The 23,596-nt window shown below is 37.1% G+C and overlaps 2 protein-coding genes across 2 annotated transcripts; one reads left to right on the forward strand and one right to left on the reverse strand.

Moving 5' to 3' along the window:
- Window positions 1-13,645: 13,645 nt before the first annotated feature.
- Window positions 13,646-16,135, reverse strand: LOC110671664 (receptor-like protein 46). The gene has a single exon (XM_021834196.2). The coding sequence runs from the start codon at window positions 16,133-16,135 to the stop codon at window positions 13,646-13,648; it is 2,490 nt and encodes an 829-aa protein (XP_021689888.2).
- A 3,939-nt stretch (window positions 16,136-20,074) lies between these two features.
- On the forward strand, window positions 20,075-23,461 carry LOC110671674 (oligopeptide transporter 1-like). Its single transcript, XM_021834207.2, has 7 exons — window positions 20,075-20,327; window positions 20,452-20,900; window positions 21,016-21,113; window positions 21,210-21,782; window positions 21,879-22,146; window positions 22,254-22,436; window positions 22,518-23,461. Exons 1-7 carry the CDS (start codon window positions 20,246-20,248, stop codon window positions 23,139-23,141), a joined length of 2,277 nt encoding a protein of 758 aa, XP_021689899.2. The 5' UTR covers window positions 20,075-20,245; the 3' UTR covers window positions 23,142-23,461.
- Window positions 23,462-23,596: the final 135 nt, after the last annotated feature.

Raw genomic sequence — 23,596 nt, forward strand, 5'->3', positions numbered from 1 at the left:
CTAAAATCCAAAAAATTTCAAATAATTTCTTAAAATTTAAATAAAATTAAAATATTAATATTACTCACAAAATAATAAATTTAAAAATTTAGGGTGTTACAATTACTATATGATTTTTAAAATTTTTTCTCTATTTCTTTCTACTTATACATTTAATTTACATATTTCCAATCATTTTATTTCAAATTCAATGAGAAAAAAAGAAAAAAAATATTTAAAAATAAAATATAAAGAAATAATAAAACAAAAATAAATGTGATTATAATTTTCAAAACGATAGGGAAATTAATTAAAATAATATTTTTTTTATTAACTTGAGAAGAACAACTAAAATTAATATAAAAATAAAAAGATTGACTAATATTAATAATGTGTATAAATATTTGAATTGTTTTGGTTAACACAATTAGGTTAATTGCTAACATTGAAACTAATTTAAAAGTTTAATATTAAATTGATAAAATTAAAAAATTTGGATAAAATTGAAGAAAATTTTTAAAGGTTTTGATTTTTTTAGTTATTTAGCCATTAAATAATAATATAAATTTTATATAAATAGATAAAAATTTGAAATGAATAAGTATTTAAATTTAATATTATGATTTTTTATTATATTTTAATGTAAAATTAAATTTTATTTTTATTTTAAACAATTAATTATCAAAATAAAGTCTAAATAATTTTTATGAATAATATTTTTAAAATTTTTTTTAACATATTTATAAATTATAATATTTTATTGATGTGAAGAATAAAATTAATTTGAAAATAAGACCAATTAATAAAAAAAATTCTAAACACTTTTTTAATTTTATTTAAAATTTTATTTGATTTTATTAAAATTATAAAATTAGTGTTAGTCATATTCTATTTATTTAAATTAATCAAAATTGAAACGTTAATAATTTTTTTAAAGTTTTGAATATAATTTTTTTTAATTTATTATATTGAAAAATAATTTAAAAATATAAAATAATTTATTTTATTCTTAATAAAAATGAAATATACAAAATTTATTTATATATAAAAATAAAATTTCTTAACGTGTGTTACACGTTGTTATATTCGCTATATAAACTCATGATTTAAATTTTTTATATATTATATAATATATAAAATTTTATTAAGTTCATACCATTGTAGAATTTTTTTATTTAATTTTATGAAATTCTTATTACTAAAATATATTACTTTTTATATCAACTTTATTGTGTATTTTTTGATATAGAAAAATTACATGTATTTATAAATTAAAAAAATTTAAAAAATTTATATTATTAACTATAGAAATTCTTATACATATATGAATTAATTACAAAGAAATAAAAAAATTAAATGAATTTGCTAATCAAAGAAAAAATTGAATTTGTAATACCCCAAAATTTTAAATTTTATTATTTTATGAGCATTATTGGTATTTTAATTTTATTTAAATTTTAGGAATTCTTTTGAGATTTTTCGAATTTTAAAAATCGGGTTCGATTTTCCGAAAATATAAATTTTGATGATTTTAAAAAATTAATTTAAAGACCACGTGGTAAAACAAAAAATATATTTGGAGTCTAAGTATTTTTCTGAGTTTTCTGGAAATTTTTCGGAATTTTTTGACCTCGTTTTCGGTCCCGAGGCAGAGTAAAAAATTTAAAATTTTGTATTTCGAATCGAACTGGCTGAATCGAACCGGACCGGATCGGACCGGTCGAATCGGACCGGCTCCTTTTTCTTCTTCTCTTTTCTTCCGCGCGTCCCGACCTCCTCCCCTTCTCTCTCTCTTTTCTCTCTCCTCCCTCCTCCCCTTGATGCGCCGCCACCTCCCCTGCCTTCCCACCCCACTCGCGGCGCCACCTCGCCTCCTTCCCACGCCACCGCCGAACGCTGAAACGGCCTCGAAACAATGCGCTGCCAGCGACTCCTCGGCTTCCCAGCCAAAATCCGGCCGATCCAGCCACCAATTGGACCGGGTCTTGTGTCTAAAATTGTCTACTCGTCGAGAGCTTTCCATAGACACCAAGAACACCGAAATCCATCGAGCGGTTTGTCCAATTTTTTCCCGGGGAATTTTAGCCCATTTTAACTTTCGGGCTAGATTTCTCGCAAACCGTGAATCCCACGAGAAAACTGAGAGTACCAGAGCGCTCTACTCGTCGAGAGCTTCGCGGAGATATAAATTTCAAAATTTTCCGACACCGTTTTTCGGTGGGTCCCACGGAACTTCGCAGTGTCTTTTCAAGCATTAAATGAGCTTAGAAAATTCTGAAAAATTTATGTACTAACCCCCGTGTTGTGGGCTTCGTGTAGGTATCATCAATTCGCGGAAATTCGGCGATTGGCTGACCGTTCCGTGAATTTCCGCCGCATGCACTGCTATCAAAAAGTCTCCGAATTGGACCGAGGTTTTGGCTACCCCACATTGTCAGATGTCCCGAGCGCGTCCCCGAAGTCAGAATCGGCAAAGGTAAACCCGAATCTTGCTTTTTCGTAATTTCCTAGTGCTTAAATAGGATTAAAAATCCATAAAATATTCGTGGTAGCTCAGAAAATTATGATTCTTTTTGCAATAGACTAGTAATATTTCTAAGGACCGCGGGGCAAAGTTTTAGAATTTTTAGAACTTGTTTGGGTAGTTTTTGAAAAAATGATCAATTATAAGGACTAAATTGAAATTTTACATATTGTGATGGATGATTGATTTGATGGGCCCAGGAGGGGCTGTGTGATGAGATTGAGTTGTGGATATATGGGTTGTGAATGTAGAAGTGTGTTTTGAGCCCTTTTGCCAGTTGGGTAGGTCCTAGGTATATGGGAGACTCTGTCAGATTTTCGGCACGACTTAGGACGTATTTGGTCTTTTCTTGAATTGTATTGAGTCATTTGTATTAAATAATTGTAATGTAATTGTCAGGTGAGCCGGGACAGCCTTCTTCCTCCGCCTAGCTGTCACAGTGACCGTTGTCAAGTCTGTGAGTAAAATATTAATTTTAATTATAATTTCACTATTATTATATGTTCGAGCATGCCCATGCATCACTTATATGCATATATCTATGTAGATAAACTTTAGGCATGATTTATGTTGCATTCATAACTGTGAAAGTGCCATGTATGTTGTTGTGGTAATTTGGAGCAGCAGCGTGTTGGCGTGCGTGTGATGTGGTGTGGACTATGGATAGGACGGGTAGACACGGCTTGAGATCTTCGCTGGGACCCGGTCCTTCGGGGTAGACACGGCTTGAGTGCTTCGCTGGGACCCCGATTTGGTTATTAAGTGGAAGTCCGAGCTGAGTTCTTCGCTGGCACAGTTGGAATTAAGAGAGCTGTATAGGGGATCAGCTCCCATATATATTATGATTGATGTTACTAGGTGTGTGAGTGCTCCAAATTACCTTTTTGATGTTATGATGTGAAATTATTGCTGATGTTGCATTTCACTCCACAGGGTGCATTAGTTTTAGATAGTTATAGAGATTATGGTTAAAATTGATATTTTACTCTCTGAGTCGAACGCTCACTCCTGTTCAATATTTTTCCAGGCCACAGGAGGATATTTTTGAGGCTAACCTGCTTTCTCCCTCGCAGGTCGATTATTAATGTTTGTATAAACTTGTTAAATCTTAGAATTTCCGCATGTGTTAGAAATGTTTATTTGATTTGGGTCTGTAAACTAAATTATTTTTGTGGACCTGTAAACTTAATATTCTATGCATGTTTGATGGATTGGATGAGGGAGCTGAGCTACCATTTATTTTAATGCTGATGAGTATGTGGAGGGTGAGCTGAGCTCCCCAATTGAGTATTTACTGTGTTTACAGGTCGGGTGAGTCACAAACTCCCCGTTGGTAGGTCCATTTTATGGCCGGACTCTGTCCGGTTGATTTCTTGAAATTGGGCCCAAATGGGCCTTAGAGTTGGGTTAAGTGAATAGTTAGGCTTACTACGGGCCTCGGGGGCTTTAGGCTGGCCCAGGTCCTAGTGCCGGTCCAGCCCATAGGTTGGGTCATGACAAATGTGGTATCAGAGCTTAGGCTCCAGATTCTTAGGGAATGCTTGTCTAAAATGTTGGAAAGAGTCTAATAGAAGTCACATGCGGAAAATAGGGTCCACATTTGTCTTGCATTGTCATCTTTGCTTCTGGTTTCTGCTTCATATATTGTGTGTAAATATAAGTCTATAGAGCTGTGTAATGAGTAATTTTGAATTTTGTGGGCTAATGCTGCTGAATTTCAGGAAAATGCGTAGAAGCAGGAGAGCCGCCATCGCATTGTAACTGCATGTGCTGACGAGGTGTCAAGACAGATGAGGCGCCGCCAGGAGGCAGGGTAGGAGGTCTAAAGCTGCTCAAGTAGAAGAGCAGCTGCCAACAGTTCAGGATCAGTCTTTCATGGCACAGGGTCCCATGGACCCCATGGCAGCTACTCTAGCTGGTTTGTAGAGGACCATCGATATGATGGCGCAGTATATGGTCCACCCTCCACAACAGCAGCAGTCCACCGCACCAAGAGGAGAGCCTTACAAACAGATCATAAATTTCAAGAAGTTGGTGCCTGGTACTTATGATTTGTCAGACGATGCATATCGATTTTTGGATTCTCGCACAGCAGAATGCACTGCGATTGATCGATAGAAGACTAATAGAGTGTATGCAGCATGTCATGGGGCCTATGCCTAGACAATGGATGAATGACTACATATTACCTCGGATGGATGGTTTATCGTGGACTCAGTTTGTGGAACTGTTCATCAATCGGTTTGTGCCAGAAAGCTTCCGGGATCAAAAGCAGTGGGCCTTTGAGGTCTTAAGATAGAATGGCAGGTCTGTAGATGAATATGCTACAGAATTTCTTGAGTTGAGCAGGTATGCCCCTACAGCAGTTGCTACAGAAACTATGAAGGTGAAGAGGTTCCTAAAGGGGCTTGACAGGAGGTATGCAAACCTGGCCATGATGTCAGATCAGTCTTTTGATGTGGTGGTTGATCGAGCCTTACAGATAGAGATTAGCTATGCTATGGATGGCAGCGGAAGAGCAAAGAAAAACAGAGCAGAGGGTTCTTCAGGTGTTCCCCACATGGGTACTACAGATAGTGGTGGCCAAACTACTTACAGAGGAAGAAGCAGGAATAAGAGGAGTGGTTTTAGACACAAATCCCAAGGGTTTAGACCAGGATATGGATCCAGCAGTGGTCACAGTTCGGGGTACAGCAGTTCTGAGTCTGGTTCAGGATCCTCTTTGGCAACTTGTGCACAGTGTGGAAGAGGACATTCAGGACCTTGTTTGATGGGTTCAGGAGTATGCTTCAGGTGTGGCCAACCGGGTCACTTTGCTAGGGAATGCCCCATGTTCAGCGAGCCACAGATGGGGTCACAGGGTTCTGTTGCGAATGTTCCTCGTTAGTTGTATCCGGGTGCTTCCAAAGATGGCAGTGGCCGATCAGTCCAACAGGCCGAGGACAAGGGGGACGTGGATTTGGGGGCGATCGAGGAGGAGAAGTCGAGATCAAGGTTCTGCCACTCAGGGTAGGGGTCAGGCTCGGGTTTTCACCCTGACCCACCAGGATGCTCAGGCTTCCAATGCAGTTGTGGCAGGTATTCTACTAGTCTGTTCCTACGAGGCTCGTGTTTTGATAGATCCGGGTGCTACGCACTCATTTGTCTCCCCTGTGTTTGCCATGAGATTGGGTAGAAACCCTACAACTCTAGAATGCCCTTTGTCGGTAGCTACCCCACTTAGTGACAACATAGATGTAGATATGGTTTTTCCGGGTAGCCCAGTAGTAGTGGATGGAAAGATCCTCCCAGCAGACTTGGTTCCTTTACCAGTAATGGATTTTGATATAATTTTGGGGATGGATTGGTTGGCAACTCATTATGCCACCTTAGACTGCAGGAACAAAAAGGTGTATTTCCACATACCTAGTGTGGAAGAGTTTAGCTTTGATGGTGATAGGAGTGTGGCTCCATATAACTTGGTGTCAGCAATTAGTGCTAGAAAAATGTTGAGGCGTGGATGCCAAGGGTATTTGGCATTGGTGAGAGATACATCTGTAGAAGGTGTCAACATGGAGAATGTTCCTGTTGTCAGAGAATTTATGGATGTCTTCCCTGAGGAGCTTCCAAGGTTGCCACCAGAAAGGGAAATAGAGTTCTGAATTGATATTGTTCCGGGTACAAATCCCATATCAATGCCACCTTACAGGATGGCCCTAGCAGAATTGAAAGAGTTAAAGGAGCAACTACAGGAACTGTTGGACAAAGGTTTCATACGTCCGAGCACTTCACCCTGGGGTGCTCCTGTTCTATTTGTGAGAAAGAAGGATGGGACATTGAGGTTGTGCATTGACTATAGACAGCTGAATAAGGTGACTGTGAAGAACAAGTATCCACTTCCTCGGATCGACGATCTGTTTGATCAGCTCCAAGGGGCTAGATTTTTTTCCAAGATAGACCTGCGATCAGGCTAGCATCAGTTGAGAATCAGGAATGAGGACGTGTCCAAAACGGCATTCAAGACAAGATATGGTCATTATGAGTTCTTGGTGATGTCTTTTGGACTCACTAATGCACCAGCAGCCTTCATGGACTTGATGAATAGGGTGTTCAAGCCGTTTTTAGACCGTTTTGTCATCGTATTCATAGATGACATTTTGGTATACTCTCGGACTGAGGAAGAACACGTGTGGCACTTGAGGATGGTGTTGCAGACTTTGAGGGAGCACCAGCTATATGCCAAATTTTAGAAATGTGAATTTTGGCTAGAAAGCATCTCATTCTTGGGACACGTGGTTTCTAGTGAAGGTATTCAAGTGGATCCCAAGAAAATTGAAGCAGTAACTGATTGGCTTAGGCTTACAACAGTCACTGAGGTGCAAAGTTTTCTGGGTCTAGCTGGCTACTATAGGCATTTTGTATAGGATTTTTCCCGGATGGCAGCTCCCCTAACTAAGTTAACCCGAAAGAATGTTCCATTCATTTGGACAGATGACTGTGAGGAGAGTTTCCAGAAGCTTAAGGAGTGTCTAACCACTGCCCCTGTGTTGACACTACCTAAGAGTGGTGAAGGATACACCGTGTACTGTGACGCCTCTAGAGTTGGCCTAGGGTGTGTTTTGATGCAGAATGGAAAAGTAGTGGCTTATGCTTCAAGACAGCTGAAATGGCATGAGCAGAACTACTCCACCCATGATTTGGAAATGGCGGCTGTAGTCTTTGCACTAAAAATCTGGAGACACTACCTGTATGGTGAAGTGCGCGAGATATACACCGACCACAAGAGTTTGAAGTACATCTTCCAACAGAGGGATTTAAACTTGAGACAAAGGAGATGGATGGAGCTTCTGAAAGACTATGATTGCACCATCCAGTACCACCCTGGGAAAGCCAATGTAGTAGCAGATGCTTTGAGCAGAAAATCTTCTGGCAGTTTGACGCACATTTCAGTAGAGAAGAGACCATTAATGCAGGAGGTACATGAGTTGATGGATCAAGGTTTAATCCTAGATCTTTCAGATGAGGGGGTATTGCTGGCTCATTTTTCAGTGAGGCCAGACTTGAGAGACAGAGTTAGAGTTTCCCAGCACAGAGACCAACAATTGATGAAGATCATAGAAAAAGTACAGCAAGGTGAAGGTGGTGAGTTTGGATTTGCCAATGATGGCGCCTTAGTGCAAGGTTCTAGGATATGTGTGCCCGATGTGGACAATCTCATAAATAAAATCATGCGAGAGGCACACTATACACTGTACAGTGTCCACCCAGGTTCCACCAAAATGTACCATGAGGTGAAGAATAGCTATTGGTGGAATGGCATGAAGAGAGACATACCATACTTTGTGTCCAAGTGCTTGACTTGTCAGAAGGTGAAGTTTGAACACCAGAGACCGTCTGGGAAGCTGCAGGAGCTCCCTATCCTAGAATGGAAGTGGGAAATGATCACTATGGATTTTGTGACTGGGTTGCCTCGTACCACGCGAGGATATGATTCCATATGGGTAATTGTAGACCACTTAACCAAATCAGCTCACTTCTTGCCTGTGAAGACTACATATTCTGTGGCACAGTATGCCCGGCTCTACATCCGAGAAATAGTCAGATTGCATGGAGTTCTGGCTTCCATAATATCTGACAGAGGGCCCCAGTTCACTTCTCGGTTTTGGAGGAAGTTGCAGGAGGCACTTGGCACACAGTTGAACTTTAGTACGGCTTTCCACCCTCAGACAGACGGACAGTCCGAAAGGACAATCCAAACATTGGAAGACATGCTTCGTATGAGTGTTTTGGATTTTGGAGGTCAATGGGATGATCAGCTAGCTTTGGTGGAGTTTGCCTACAATAACAGTTACCATTCCAGCATAGGGATGGCACCCTATGAGGCACTATATGGAAGAAAGTGTAGGTCTCCTCTGTGTTGGACGGAAATGGGAGAAGCGAAGGTGCATGATGTTGATCTAGTGCAGTACACTTCAGAAGTAGTTCCTTTAATCAGGGAACGATTGAAAACAGCTTTCAGTAGGCAGAAGAGTTATGCAGACCCCAGACGGAGGGATGTGGAGTTTGCAGTAGGCGACTATGTATTCCTGAAAGTTTCTCCGATGAAGGGAGTGATGAGATTTGGAAAGAAGGGCAAGTTGGCACCTCGGTATATCGGACCTTTTGAGGTTACTGATAGAGTTGGAGCAGTTGCCTACCGGTTGGAGCTATCACCCAACCTTTCTCACGTTCATCCCGTATTTCACATCTCCATGCTTAGGAAATACATTCCAGATCCTTCTCATGTACTACAGCCGAAGGTAATAGAGCTAAAGGAGAATTTGACATTTGAGGAGCAACCTGTAGCCATAGTGGACTACCAAGTGAGACAGCTAAGATCAAAACAGATCCCTATGGTTAAGGTCTTGTGGAGGAGCCAGTCAGTGGAAGAGTGCACCTGGGAGTCAGAACAGGACATGCGTAGCAAGTACCCTTATCTGTTCAATGTATAATCATGTACTTTATTTTGCTTTGTGTAAAATTCGAGGACGAATTTTCTGTAAGGGGGGAAGAATGTAACACCCCAAAATTTTAAATTTTATTATTTTATGAGCATTTTTGGTATTTTAATTTTATTTAAATTTTAGAAATTTTTTTGAGATTTTTCGGATATTAAAAATCGGGTTCGATTTTCCGAAAATATAAACTTTGATGATTTTTAAAAATTAATTTAAAGACCACGTGGCAAAACTAAAAATATATTTGGAATCTAAGTATTTTTCTGAGTTTTCTGGAAATTTTTTGAAATTTTTGGACCTCGTTTTCGGTCCCGAGGCAGAGTAAAAATTCAAAATTTTGTATTCCGAATCGAACTGGACCGGATCGGACCTGTTGAATCGGACTGGCTCCTTTTTCTTCTTCTCTTTTCTTCCGCGATTCCCGACCTCCTCCCCTTCTCTCTCTCTTTTCTCTCTCCTCCCTCCTCCCCTTGCCGCGCCGCCACCTCCCCTGCCTTCCCAACTCGCCGGCGCGCCGCCTCAGCCCTCCCCCACGGCCGGCTGCCGCCTGGAACGCCGGAAAACAGCCCTAGAAACAACGAGCAGCGCGCGCGCGACTCCTCGGCTTCCCAGCCAAAATCCGGCCGATCCGACCACCAATTGGATCGGGTCTTGTGTCTAAAATCATCTACTCGTCGAGAGCTTTCCATAGACACCAAGAACACCGAAATCCATTGAGCGGTTTGTCCAATTTTTGCCCGAGAAGTTTTAGCCCATTTTGACTTTCGGGCTAGATTTCTCGCAAACCGTGAATCCCACGAGAAAACTGAGAGTACCAGAGCTCTCCACTCGTGGAGAGCTTCGCGAGGATATAAATTTCAAAATTTTTCGACACCGTTTTTCGGTGGGTCCCACGAAACTTCGCAGTGTCTTTTTGAGCATTAAATGAGCTTAGAAAATTCTGAAAAGTTTATGTACTAACCCCCGTGTTGTGGGCTTCGTGTAGGTATCCTCAATTCGCAGAAATTCGGACGATTGGCCAAGTAAATTTCGGCGCATGCACCGTTCATCGAAAAGTCTCCGAATTGGACCGAGGTTTTGGCTACCCCCCATTGTCAGACGTCCTGAGCGCGTCCCTTAAGTCAGAATCGGCAAAGGTAAACCCGAACCTTGCTTTTTTGTAATTTTCTAGTGCTTAAATAGGATTAAAAATCCATAAAATATTCGTGATAGCTCAGAAAATTATGATTCTTTTTGCAATAGACTAGTAATATTGCTAAGGACCGCGGGGCAAAGTATTAGAATTTTTAGAGCTTGTTTGGGTAGTTTTTGCAAAAATGATCAATTATAAGGACTAAATTGAAATTTTACATATTGAGATGGATGATTGATTTGATGGGCCCGGGAGGGGCTGTGTGATGAGATTGAGTTGTGGATATATGGGTTGTGAATATAGAAGTGTGTTTTGAGCCCTTTTGCAGGTTGGGTAGGTCCTAGGTATAGGGGAGACTCTGCCAGATTTTCAGCACGACTTAGGACGTATTTGGTCTTTTCTTGAATTGTATTGAGTCATTTGTATTAAATAATTGTAATGTAATTGTCAGGTGAGCCGGGACAGCCTTCTTCCTCCGCCCAGCTGTCACAGTGACCGTTGTCAAGTCTGTGAGTAAAATATTAATTTTAATTGTAATTTCACTATTATTATATGTTCGAGCATGCCCATGCATCACTTATATACATATATCTATGTAGATAAACTTTAGGCATGATTTATGTTGCATTCATAACTGTGAAAGTGCCATATATGTTGTTGTGGTAATTTGGAGCAGTGTGCGTGCGTTGGCGTGCGTGTGATGTGGTGTGGACTATGGATAGGACGGGTAGACACGGCTTGAGATCTTCGCTGGAACCTGGTCCTTCGGGGTAGACACAGCTTGAGTTCTTCGCTGGGACCCCGATTTGGTTATTAAGTGGAAGTCCGAGCTGAGTTCTTCGCTGGCACAGTTGGAATTAAGAGAGCTGTATAGGGGATCAGCTCCCATATATATTATGATTGATGTTACTGGGTGTGTGAGTGCTCCAAATTACCTTTTTGATGTTATGATGTGAAATTATTACTGATGTTGCATTTCACTCCACAGGGTGCATTAGTTTTAGATAGTTATAGAGATTATGGTTAAAATTGATATTTTACTCTCTGAGTCGAACGCTCACTCCTGTTCAATATTTTTCCAGGCCACAGGAGGATATTTTTGAGGCTAACCTGCTTTCTCCCTCGCAGGTCGATTATTAATGTTTGTATAAACTTGTTAAATCTTAGAATTTCCGCATGTGTTAGAAATGTTTATTTGATTTGGGTCTGTAAACTAAATTATTTTTGTGGACCTGTAAACTTAATATTCTATGCATGTTTGATGGATTGGATGAGGGAGCTGAGCTCCGATTTATTTTTATGCTGATGAGTATGTGGAGGGTGAGCTGAGCTCCCCAATTGAGTATTCTTGTGTTTCTGGTCGGGTGAGTCATAAACTCCCCGTTGGTAGGTCCATTTTATGGCCGGACTCTGTCCGGTTGATTTCTTGAAATTGGGCCCAAATGGGCCTTAGAGTTGGGTTAAGTGAATAGTTAGGCTTACTACGGGCCTCGGGGGCTTTAGGCTGGCCCAGGTCCTAGTGCCGGTCCGGCCCATAGGTTGGGTCATGACAGAATTATATATATTATTAAGTATAAAATTATTAAAATTTTTTAAGATTTTAGTTATATAATTAACATTAAATTTTTATTTCTTTATACATATATATATATATATTAATTTTATTACTATAAATTAAATAATTTTTAATAAATTAATAATACTCATAGGATTATAATTATTGAATTACTATATTAAGAATTATAATATAATTTTTAGTATAAGTAGAATTATTATTAAAATAATATTAAAATTTTAATTTATATTAATTATTTTAATATTAAAAAATAAAATTATTAGTTATTTAATAATAAATATTTCGTCGCTAAAAATTATTAGTGATAACATATAATATTATAATTTTAAAATTATAAAGGATTTAGTAACAAGTTGTCTGTCGCTAAAAGTTTAGTTATGCTAGGAGGCTTTAATTATTAAAATTATCAGTGATGCATTTATTTGTTTCTAAATAATATTAGCGATGAATACAGATTTTAATATGTATTATTGACATTAAATTATTTATTTGTTGCTATAAATACATTTTTTTTTATGGTTTTGCAAATAATATACAGATTAATAATATTTTTTATTTGTTAATTTCTTATTTTAGTCAATTATTTCTTGTAAAATTTATATTTAATTAAAGTTAAGTATAAGTAAGATTAAAAATTTTAAATTTAAATAAATTTTAAAATTAATTTAAATAATAAAAATATAATATAATTAATTTTAAACATAAAAGGCAATTTGAACAAGGCTAACGTTCTTTCTCCTTCATATATTTATATATAATATGTATTAATCTATTAAATATTTAAATTCAATTAACAAATAATAAATAATTAAATTTATTTTACTCTTAATAATTAATTTTTAAAGTAATTAGTCCTCTCTATATATATTATTTTGCATGGATATTAAAGATTGTATTTAAAAAATTTTTGAACTAAAAATAGTTATTGTTAATTTTTTAATTCTCTTCATTTTATGAAACATTTATGGTATAATATTAATTTTATCAATTTTGCCTTTACCTTTTCAATAATTTATATATGCAACTTGGCACGAATTATATTATTTATAGAGATGAGATTATATGTACTATGAAAGATTATTCAAACTCTATCTAGTGTTTAGATAGCGAATGAAAAATTAAACCGATTTTATAAAAAATTCAGAAAAATAAAAAATAAAGTTTCTACTTATACATGTCATCTTTTAAATAGAGAATTGTAAAATTAATTTTTTAATTTTTCAAAATTTAATTAAGAATACTTCCTTTGAGATACCTGCTGACGCATGGAGACCCAATGGATAAAGACTTCTATCAAGTTGGCCACAAATTAGATTGACGGAAGCAAAGTCCAATTCAAGAAGAGGTACTAAACTCAATATCTGAAGACTGGAAAAGCACCGAAAGAGAAACTACATAAATTAAAGAAATCTACACAAACACATAAAAAGAAAGAGGGTGACGGGAGGTTCAACGGCCAACAGACTGGACCTTCCACGGAAAACAGAGAGCTGGATTTTTAAGTTTAGAGGGAGGGGAGAGCTTTTTTCTTTTAGAGTTTCTATGTTTCCCAAGCGTAAGGTTGTTTCCAGTTTCCATGCCAATATATGCGAATTAAGTCAGGATTAAAATTAAAAAAAAAAAAAAAGAATTGGCACTAAAGTGAAAACTATCTATTTTTTTTTTATACTGACAGTGACGCATAGTAGAAATCAAGGTTTTAACAAACAAAATTTTCTGGGCTACTAGGAAGGGCTACTCCCCTTCCAATGTGATGCTGCATATCAATTGCTTGAGAGCGGAGGAACAATGCCTGAACTGAAACCTTGTTAATTATATTGATAAAGTATTACATTTATCTCAAAAGGGATTAAGAAATACGGATACCTTACACTCTTAAATACCATTCAAATTACATGCCAAGCTTTTATTTATACATTGAGTAGCACAGACAAAACAAAAATGAGAAATTTATGCATTCAAACATGGCGTCTTCCTGGTCGTCTTGGTGCAACACTGAAATAGCCAATGACATAGAGAGATATCACAGTTGACAGAAACCCGCTGGGAAATCCAATTGCTGCCATCTCCCACGAGAACCATGCTTCCTTGCTCTCACTTTTCTCAGCTGGTTTAGCCTTTGGTGGTGCCTCCGGGTCACATGGTACCTTAATTTGCATCCCACATAATCCACTGTTGTTAGCATAGAAATTTGGATCATTTAACGTATCCATTTGAGGACCATTTGGAATGTGACCCGTGAGCTTGTTGTTATTCAATTCTAAGACAGCCAATTGCAAGAGCTTCCCAAATGTGTTTGGTATTTCTCCTGAAAGATTGTTATGTGATAGATCTAAACTCTCCAGACTATCCACATCACCCAAGGTTGCTGGTATTTTGCCCGAAATCTTGTTGTAGGACATGTTTAACACCTTCAAACTTTTGAGACCTCCCAGAGTATGAGGAATTTCACCCGACAGTTGATTCATTGATAGATCTAAGAGTGTATACATATCAAGGTGGTGTTGCGGAAGGTCTCGCTTTGATGTTTTCCAAATTACTTCCAAGTTAGGATACTCAACCGAGATGATTAAAGAAGTACACAACCAGGAATCATAAAAAGAGTCAAATTGTTTTGATGTCCAAGATTGATGCAGCAATTTAAACAAAGGATCAGGCAGCCGGTAGTTTACATCGCATTTAGGGGAGAAAAAATTAAAAAAAGAGCCATCAGAATTATGAATCACTGCGCTAAGATTTCCAAGACTGGAGGGCACTTTTCCACTTAACTTATTGTTTGAGAGATCAAGAATTTGAAGAAGGGTTGCATTTGACAAATTGTTTGGAATGGACCCTTCTAAAGAATTATTCCTGAGATTTAAAATTCGAAGAGACGAAATTTGGAAGAGGAAAGCAGGGATATTACCTGTGATATTATTATCATGGAGGTCAAGGCATTGGAGTTTATATAAATCTTTTAGGTATTGAGGCAAGACGCCAGAAAACTGATTATGGCTTAGTACAAGAGTTACTACCAATGGAGAGAAAGTTAATGGAATCCCACCAGACAGTTTGTTGGAGGAAAGATCCACAAACAACAGCTTCTCGAAACTTGGGAATTTATTCCCTGAAAATCTGTTTTTTGACAAGTCAAGGAACCTCAAGAATAATGCTTCTGAGATGGATATGGGAATTGGTCCAGAGAAATCATTGCTAGACAACTTTAGTATCTCCAAAGAGATAGTGTAGGGAATGTTATCTGGCAAGTTCCCTGAAAAATTATTGCGTGATAGGTCAATATTTTTTAACTTTGATTGAAACAAAATGGGGGGCAGAGAACCTGAAAACTTGTTATCTGATAAAATCAGATGAGTGAGCTTTAGTTTCGTTAGCCATGAAGGAAGGTTTCCTACGAGGTTATTGACACTCAAGTCCAAATAAGAAAGGGAAGTTTGGTTGGAAAGCCAAAGGGGAAGAAGCCCTGAGGCTCCGCACGATCTTAGAGATAAGACAGATAGCATGCTCTTGGGTACTATACTCGTGTTTTTCCATACAAACTGGCTCCCCCCAAGTTTTAATTCGCCCAAATTTCTGAAATGGAACATCCATGCTGGAATCTCGCCACTAAGCAAGTTATTTTCCAAATTAAGCTGCATCAACTGTCCCATCTTTTGCATTGTCAGGGGAATTTCTCCTGCCAAATGGTTGTCATTTAGGAGCATAGTTGAAATATCTGAAAGGTTACCTATCACAGCTGGAATCGCCATGGAGAAAAGATTGTATTGCAAGTGGAGAACTTGTAACTTTTTCAAACGGCATAATGCGGGTGGAATTGCTCCAGCAAGCTTGTTATTACTTAGAGACAATTCTTGCAAATTGGTGAGATTTCCAATCTCCACAGGAATCTCTCCATGGAAAAAATTGAAATCCAAACTAAGGGATTTCAGATGCCTTAAAGAAAACAATTGAGGAGGAATGGAACCGTTGAACATATTATGACTCATATCAAGTTCCACAAGTGCTGTTAGATTGGAAAGCCCAATTCCTGAAATTTCACCTTGTATGTTGTTACAAGAAATGAAAAAAAACTCCAATGTTCGCACATGAAAAAGCGGAGTTAAAACATGAGACGAGAGAACAATATTTTGCGAGTGCGAGTCTAAACTGCAAGTTGCATATTCAGAAATAGAACCAGAAATGAATGAATTTAGATTAAGACCAGTCACCACCTGTTTTGAAGCTGTGATGAAACTGCAAGCGACACCGCTCCACTGACAACAATCTGCATGGAAATTGTTGTTCCAAGTGTCGAAGGGTTTAAAAAAATCAATGTGGGAGGACAAGTATCTCAGTGCTAAAATTTTGAATTGAAGAAGGGCTTCTTTCTGATGTTGAGGGCAGGAAAGAGAAATATTAGGAATGAGGATGATGATGAATATTGCAAACAATAATGGGTTGATTTTGGCCATTGGTGGTTTTGTGTGTTGTTACTTCCTTCTGCCATAGCAGCATTTTATACTTGATTTAAACCCTGTGCCTGTGAGAGGCATACTTTCTTTTTATTGGTTTCTTTTTTCAACATTGTTGAATTAACAAATAGCCTAACCCATTACAGACTCATTTTACCATCTAGAACCAGAAAACACTCTGAAAGATGAAACACCATCTTCATTAGGGGCTATACGAAAAATGGAAAGCTACTTTCTTTTCATTGTTTAATTTTCACCTAACTCAGCTTTCCTTAACCCAATGGAGACTCATCTCCAATGACTAGAACTAAAGCATTAATTTAATTAATTTATTATGTGAATCAATACTTTCTTTTCATTGTTTAATTTTCATCTAACTCAGCTTTCCTTAACCCATTGGAGACTCATCTTCAATGACTAGAACTAAAGCATTAATTTAATTAATTTATTATGTGAATCAATGCTGATTAGAGAGTCATAATTACTCTAAATAATATAATATAATTTAATAGGATTTGAATGGTAGAAGTGCACACCGAAAGTTGAAAATTAAGGACAACTTAATAAATTTCCTCTATGAATTCAGAATTCAAAACCGATATCGAAGGCATTGACCAGCAAGTTACACGTCTTGTCTTTTGTGCTTTATGAAAATATGTATCAATTCACATATAATCTGCTAACAAATAGACCAGCTAATTGAAACCATATACCAAGAGTTCCTTAGAAAAGAAGAATATGATGCAAATCCAGTGCATATGCACCCTTACTTATATTCACGTAAATTTTATTTTCCTTCGTTCGTAAGGATTCATATTTTTATGAGTGAGAAAATAATACACTAAATATATGTAATAATATGTCATTTTAATTAATTAATAATTCTAAGTGAACATCTATATTATACCATCATATAGAAGTAAAGGTGAATTAAAAAAAAAATATCAAATCCGTAATTAATTAGAAGCAATTAAATTGAATTGAAAAACAATTAATCAAATCTATATGATTTTTAATTTTAAAACATTGATAATTAAATGAATATAAAATATCTAACTACTTATATATATAATTTATTATATATAAATATAGTTAATAAATTAACAATTTTTTATTACTTTTTTTTTTTTTTAATCATAAATTATTGCAAATTTATAATTTAAGTATATAACATCCTAAAATTTAAGATTAGATTAAATACAATAAATTAAATCTATGATCAGTTTGTTTTGATGGGGTAGCGTCGAGGTGAAGGGCATATGTCTATGACTATTTACAATTGGAGTTACTTGTACAAACCTAAGGTGGAGGCTGGCTTGGATTTCGCGACTTTGAATGTTTTAAGTTTTAACCGTGCTCTGTAAGTGAAGCAAGGGTGGCGATTCATTACAAATTCATCATCATTTACAGCCCAACTTCTTAAGGCTAGGTACAACCGTAGACATTATTTTTTTGAGGCCACTTCAAGGTCACAGCCGCGCTTTCGCCTGGAGAAGCATCCTGGCGGGTCGGGAGGTGTTGGAGAAAGGGTTTGGGACAAATTTCCAATGCTTTCAAACTTTCTTCATTTTTAGTATTTGGAAAGACGAAATTTTTTTTTTTAAATATTTAGAGATTTTAAAAAGAAAATTTTGTTGAAAAATTGAGATTTCTCCGAAAAATTTATTTTAAAAAACTTTCTATTCTCCTAAATATAAATTCAAAGTTTTTAAACCTTAAAAACTTCTTATTACTTCAAAAAATTTCCTCCCAAACAAAGGGTTAGCGTTGATTGATCCAAACACAAAGGAGTGGAATTAGAGTCTTATCTAAGTTGTTGCTTCCAATTAATGTGGATCAGATTCGCCATATTCCTTTAAGCATTATAGGGGGCGAAGACAGGTTGGTTTTTGGCAACTATCAATCTACAGGGCACTATGTAGGCATAGAACAGGCGATTCGGCATTGGCCCCTAAACCCTGAGTGTTGGATTTGAAGGAAGAAAAATAAAGAAATTTAAGAGATTTATGTTGAAACAAACAGAAAAGAAAAAAAAATGCATAAATTCATTACTAAAAATAGAGAATTTACAATCACAAATTCAAAGATTCTTTTTTTCTTTTTTTTTTTTCATTATTTTCTTAGCTATCTCAAACTTTCTTCTTAGCTCTCTCAAGTTCTCTCTACTCTGTTTTTCTCCAGCAACAACAATCTTCCTTTCTTCTTTTTACAGGGAAATATTGCTCTTTTTTTTTAAATCAACTAATGCCATACTTAAACTATGCTTAGATGTGATTCTTTTCTTATCTTGTACACATAGATTTTAATTTACTAAAACCTCAATAACTCCAACACCGAGCCAGTTTAAGGTCTGTTGATCAGGCTGTTCCAGTTCGATTCACGGGTGAACCGGTCCGTGTCCAAGTCTAGCACTATGTGGTGAAAAGTGGGTATCGCCTGGCATTTAGAGCTAAATTCTCAGTGGAGGATGTTGGTTCTGTACTGTCTTCTTCTGATAAAAATTGGAGAGTCCGTGGAAACTGAATACTCCTCCGAAAGTGTTGATTTCTGCGTGGAAAGTGGAGTTAGATGTCCTTCCTACGAAGGGTATGCTTCAGCGTCGAATAGAGTTGATCCAAGTAGAATGTGCTCTTTGTGGTAGGCTGGAAGCAATGATTCATTTGTTCAGAGACTGTCATGAGGTCTTGGAGGTTTGGAGAAGCTGCCCTCTATCGAATATTGTTGGTGTTCCAAGACAATCGTTTAAAGTCTGGTTTCTTAACTTGATGGAGAAATTATCTGAGTCAGAGTTGGTGTCTTTTGGTTTTTATTGCTATAATATCTGGTTTTTGAGAAATAAGCTTGTTTTTGAAGTTAAACCATTTAACCCCCAAGCGGTTGCCGCGTGTGCTTCTAACATGTTGGAAGATATGGGAGAAAATAGGACAGTTCATTTGGCAAGGCCTACAATTCTGACGAGTTGGTTCCCTCCTGCGGGTTTAGTAAAGATGAATTCTGATGCTGGGATATTGGGTCCGAACATGATTGGTTTGGGTGTTATCTTTTGCGACTCTTCTGGGGCATTGCTGGCAGAAGGATTACGGGTGACTGGAGTTCCTATAATTCTAAGGCCGCTGCCATATCATTCAGATTGCAACTAGCCATTGACATATCTTTCCATTCAAAAGTGGTGGAATCGGATTGTAAGTTTGTAATCGACAAGTTGAAGGAGGAAGCTAATCTTCGCTGTAGCTTAGGTGTTCTACTAGCAGACTGCTTTGTTCTTAGGAACCAATTGTGCAGCTGCTCTGGTCCTTTGTTCCGAGAGATGGGAATAAACCAGCTAATGCTCAATATGTTGCTCTTTTTCTTGTACAATGAATAGGATGTGTCATTAGCAAGAAAAGCTGTGGAAATATAATCACCCTACTTACATCCCTCAAATTGTGACAATTAAGATTCCATTTGGATTCTAAGATTTGGATTTATTTAAAATTTAGAATTAAATTATAAACAAAATTTTATTTAGCTAATAAAAAGAATTTTCATAGAAGTACTTAAAAGCTGTGACACTATGTAAAGCTAATGCATTTGATTATGATGTGATGAATTTGAAATAGTAAAGTAAAAATAGTTATTTTAAATATTTAATTTTTAAAATTGTCATGAACATATGAAATTTGAATCAAATTGAAATTTATTTTAATTTAAAATATTCAAATTCATATGATTTAGACATAACATAAAGGTTTATCCAAGGTAGATTTTACAATTATTTTCTTTGAAATAATTTTTTATGAAAAAATTATTATTTTTATATCTTATTTTTTACACATTTACAAACGATATTTAATTTTTTTTTATAAAATAATTATTTCATTAAAATATATTAAATTAATAAAAAAAATTACACGAAAAAATCCAGGCAATGGAGTGAGTCCCCCACATATGATGAATTATTGTTGCTTCGGTTTCCCTTGTGTTCTATGACTATGAGAAACAGATAATATCCTATCATAATTCAAACTCCACGAGTTTCCTAAACACATTATAACTCTAAGACCATAATGTAACTGGAGTACATAAGTAACCTTAAATTGATTTTGTTAAGGTTGTAAAAGGAAAAGAAAGATGAAAAGCTCCATGGGAGATGCAGATGCACTCCCTCAGTCGAGATTTCCTGAAAATACTCATTCCAGTATTGAAATAACAGGTATCATTAGCCTCTCTAGAGCAGGTCCTTAATTGTATATGCTTTGTGAGATCTCAGAATGAAAATATCCCAAAATTATATATTATTATTATTATTATTATTATTTGGTGCTTGTTTTATGCAGTAGATGATGAGGAAGTGAATGATAATCCTATAGAGCAAGTGAGGCTGACGGTTCCCATCACAGATGACCCTTCACAACCAGTGTTAACCTTTCGAACATGGGTTCTTGGGCTAGCATCATGCGTGCTGCTTGCTTTTGTGAACCAATTCTTTGGATACCGTACAAATCAGCTAGGTGTTGGTTCAGTTTCTGCTCAAATTGTCACTCTCCCAATTGGAAAGTTCATGGCTGCAGTACTTCCCAACAAACAAATCAAAATTCCATTGACAAGATGGTCATTTTCCTTGAATCCAGGGCCTTTCAATTTGAAAGAACATGTTTTGATAACCATTTTAGCGAGCACTGGAGCTGCAGGTGTTTATGCAGTAAGCATTATTACTTCTGTCAAGGCTTTCTATAGGAGGCCTCTCCATCCACTTGCGGCTATGTTACTAGTACAAACAACTCAGGTGCAGTTTCCATAATTCTCTCTCTATATATTCATTCCTTTACTTGTGAACAATACCCTGAGTGATGGATCTTAACGGTAAATGCTTGCCCTAATTCTTGCGTGTGGAATTTCAGTTGCTTGGGTATGGATGGGCTGGTATTTTCAGAAAATTTCTTGTGGATTCACCATACATGTGGTGGCCCGAAAACCTTGTCCAAGTCTCTCTATTCAGGTACCTATGTCTATCTCCTTATGCTGAACAAATCTGCTTGCAAAAATGCAGAAGGGAAAGTCTGATGCCTGACAGCTTTTATAATGGGAAATGCAGGGCGTTACACGAAAAAGAAAAGAGAAGCAAGGGAGGACTCACTAGGCTGCAATTCTTTCTCATTGTTTTCATGTCAAGCTTTGCTTACTATGTCCTTCCAGGCTACTTGATGCCTTCCTTGTCTGCAATCTCCTTTGTTTGTTGGATATGGAAGGACTCAATCACTGCTCAACAGATCGGTTCAGGGTTAAATGGCCTTGGTATTGGCTCTTTTGGCCTTGACTGGTCGACTGTTGCTAGCTTTTTGGGTTCACCTCTTGCAGTGCCTTTCTTCGCAATTGCAAACACTTTGGCAGGCTATTTCTTGGTTATGTATATTTTAGTGCCCATTTTTTATTGGACTAATACATATGATGGTAAGAAATTTCCCATCTATTCCTCCCACACTTTTGACAGTGCTGGTCAGACGTACAACATAAGTCGAATTCTCAACCACAAAACTTTCGACATTGATATGGATGCTTATACCAATTACAGCAAGCTCCATCTCAGTGTTTTATTTGCCTTTGCATATGGACTTAGTTTTGCAGCACTCACGTCTACTATTACACATGTTGTCCTTTTTGAGGGAAAGTAAGTTTCTCTTTTGTTTTTTCTTTTTTTCTTCACTATTTCTAGCTATAGTTCTTTTTGGCTAATAAAATTTCTTGATAAAAATAATGAATGTAGGAATATCTGGTTAATGTGGAAGAAGACTACCAGTGCTGTGAAAGATAAATATACTGATATTCATACTAGATTAATGAAGAAGAACTATGAAGAGGTCCCTCAATGGTGGTTTATTGCAATCCTGGTCGTCACTGTGGCTTTATCACTTCTGGCAGTAGAAGGTTTTAACAGACAATTACAACTTCCATGGTGGGGGCTTCTCCTTGCTTGTGGCATTGCACTTGTTTTCACCCTTCCCATTGGTATTGTTCAGGCCACAACAAACATGGTACTGTAATGCTCCAGCACACAATTTTTTTTTGGTATCTAGCTAAGTAAGTCTGAAACGCAGCAAGTAGGCAACTTTCTAATAATTAAGATTGTCTTGATAAACAGCAAATGGGGCTAAATGTGATCACAGAGTTTATTATCGGATATGCGTACCCTGGGAAGCCACTTGCTAATGTAACATTCAAGACCTATGGCTACATCAGCATGGCTCAAGCCCTCTATTTTGTGCAAGACTTCAAATTAGGCCACTATATGAAAATCCCTCCAAAATCCATGTTTCTTGTTCAGGTATTTTTCTCTACTAGTTCAATTTTTTCTCATTCCAGAGTATGGATTTATCGGATTTATCATTTCAATTTGTTTGTATAGTTTGTTGGAACAATAGTTGCCTCGACTGTCTACTTTGGCACAGCATGGTGGCTCCTGACAACTGTTGAGAACATATGCATCCCAGAGTTGCTACCAGATGGAAGTCCATGGACATGCCCTGGGGACGATGTTTTCTACAATGCTTCTATCATTTGGGGAGTCATCGGCCCTCTCAGAATGTTTGGGAAGTTGGGTTTGTATTCAAACATGAGCTGGTTATTCCTAGTTGGTCTACTTGCCCCAGTTCCAGTATGGTTACTGTCGCTCAAATATCCGGAGAAGAAATGGATCAGGCTAATCCACATGCCAATTTTCTTGTCAGCCACAGCAGGGATGCCCCCAGCTAGAGCTGTGCACTACTTGACTTGGGGAGCTGTTGGAATCTTTTTCAACTTCTATGTTTATAGAAGGTACAAGGCATGGTGGGCTAGGCATAATTATATCTTATCAGCTGCTCTGAGTGCTGGTGTTGCTTTCATGGGAATAATCCTCTTCTTCAGTCTTCAAGCCCAGAATATCTATGGTCCTGACTGGTGGGGTCTGGATAGCACTGATCATTGTCCATTGGCAAAATGTCCTACTGCACCTGGGATTGTGGTGGAGGGATGCCCAGCTGTTCATTGAGGTGCTTGAAGATTTCCTTACCTATATTAGGACATGTGGAAGACAAACTGTGAAATTCACAGCAGGTTCAAATAGCTGCATAGGTTCCATGGAATTATAAGTAATAGATACGTTGTCGTTTATAAATAGTCCTTTTTTTTTTTTGGCCTAAAAGGCCTAGGTCTTAGACTTTTAGCTTTCAGATTCCTAATTGGATTTTATTTTATCTTTGATGTTAATAGATTTTCTTCATAATTTTATTTTTTCCTTTAGCTGAACAGGGAAGAAACACCTCAAAATGATTTGTTGACACGTATCTTAATCAATTTCTAGTAATTGCTTCATACCCTTATAAGCCACTCATCAGCCAAAGCCCCTGAATCTAAATATGCACAAAGAAGGTAAAAGTGAATGCATGTAGCTTGAACACTAATTCTTGATTGTTTTGGGCTGCAACTGTAACCAAAAATAAACTA

The sequence above is a fragment of the Hevea brasiliensis genome, chromosome 15 (genome assembly GCF_030052815.1).
Source record: "Hevea brasiliensis isolate MT/VB/25A 57/8 chromosome 15, ASM3005281v1, whole genome shotgun sequence".
Taxonomy (NCBI): Eukaryota; Viridiplantae; Streptophyta; class Magnoliopsida; order Malpighiales; family Euphorbiaceae; genus Hevea; species Hevea brasiliensis.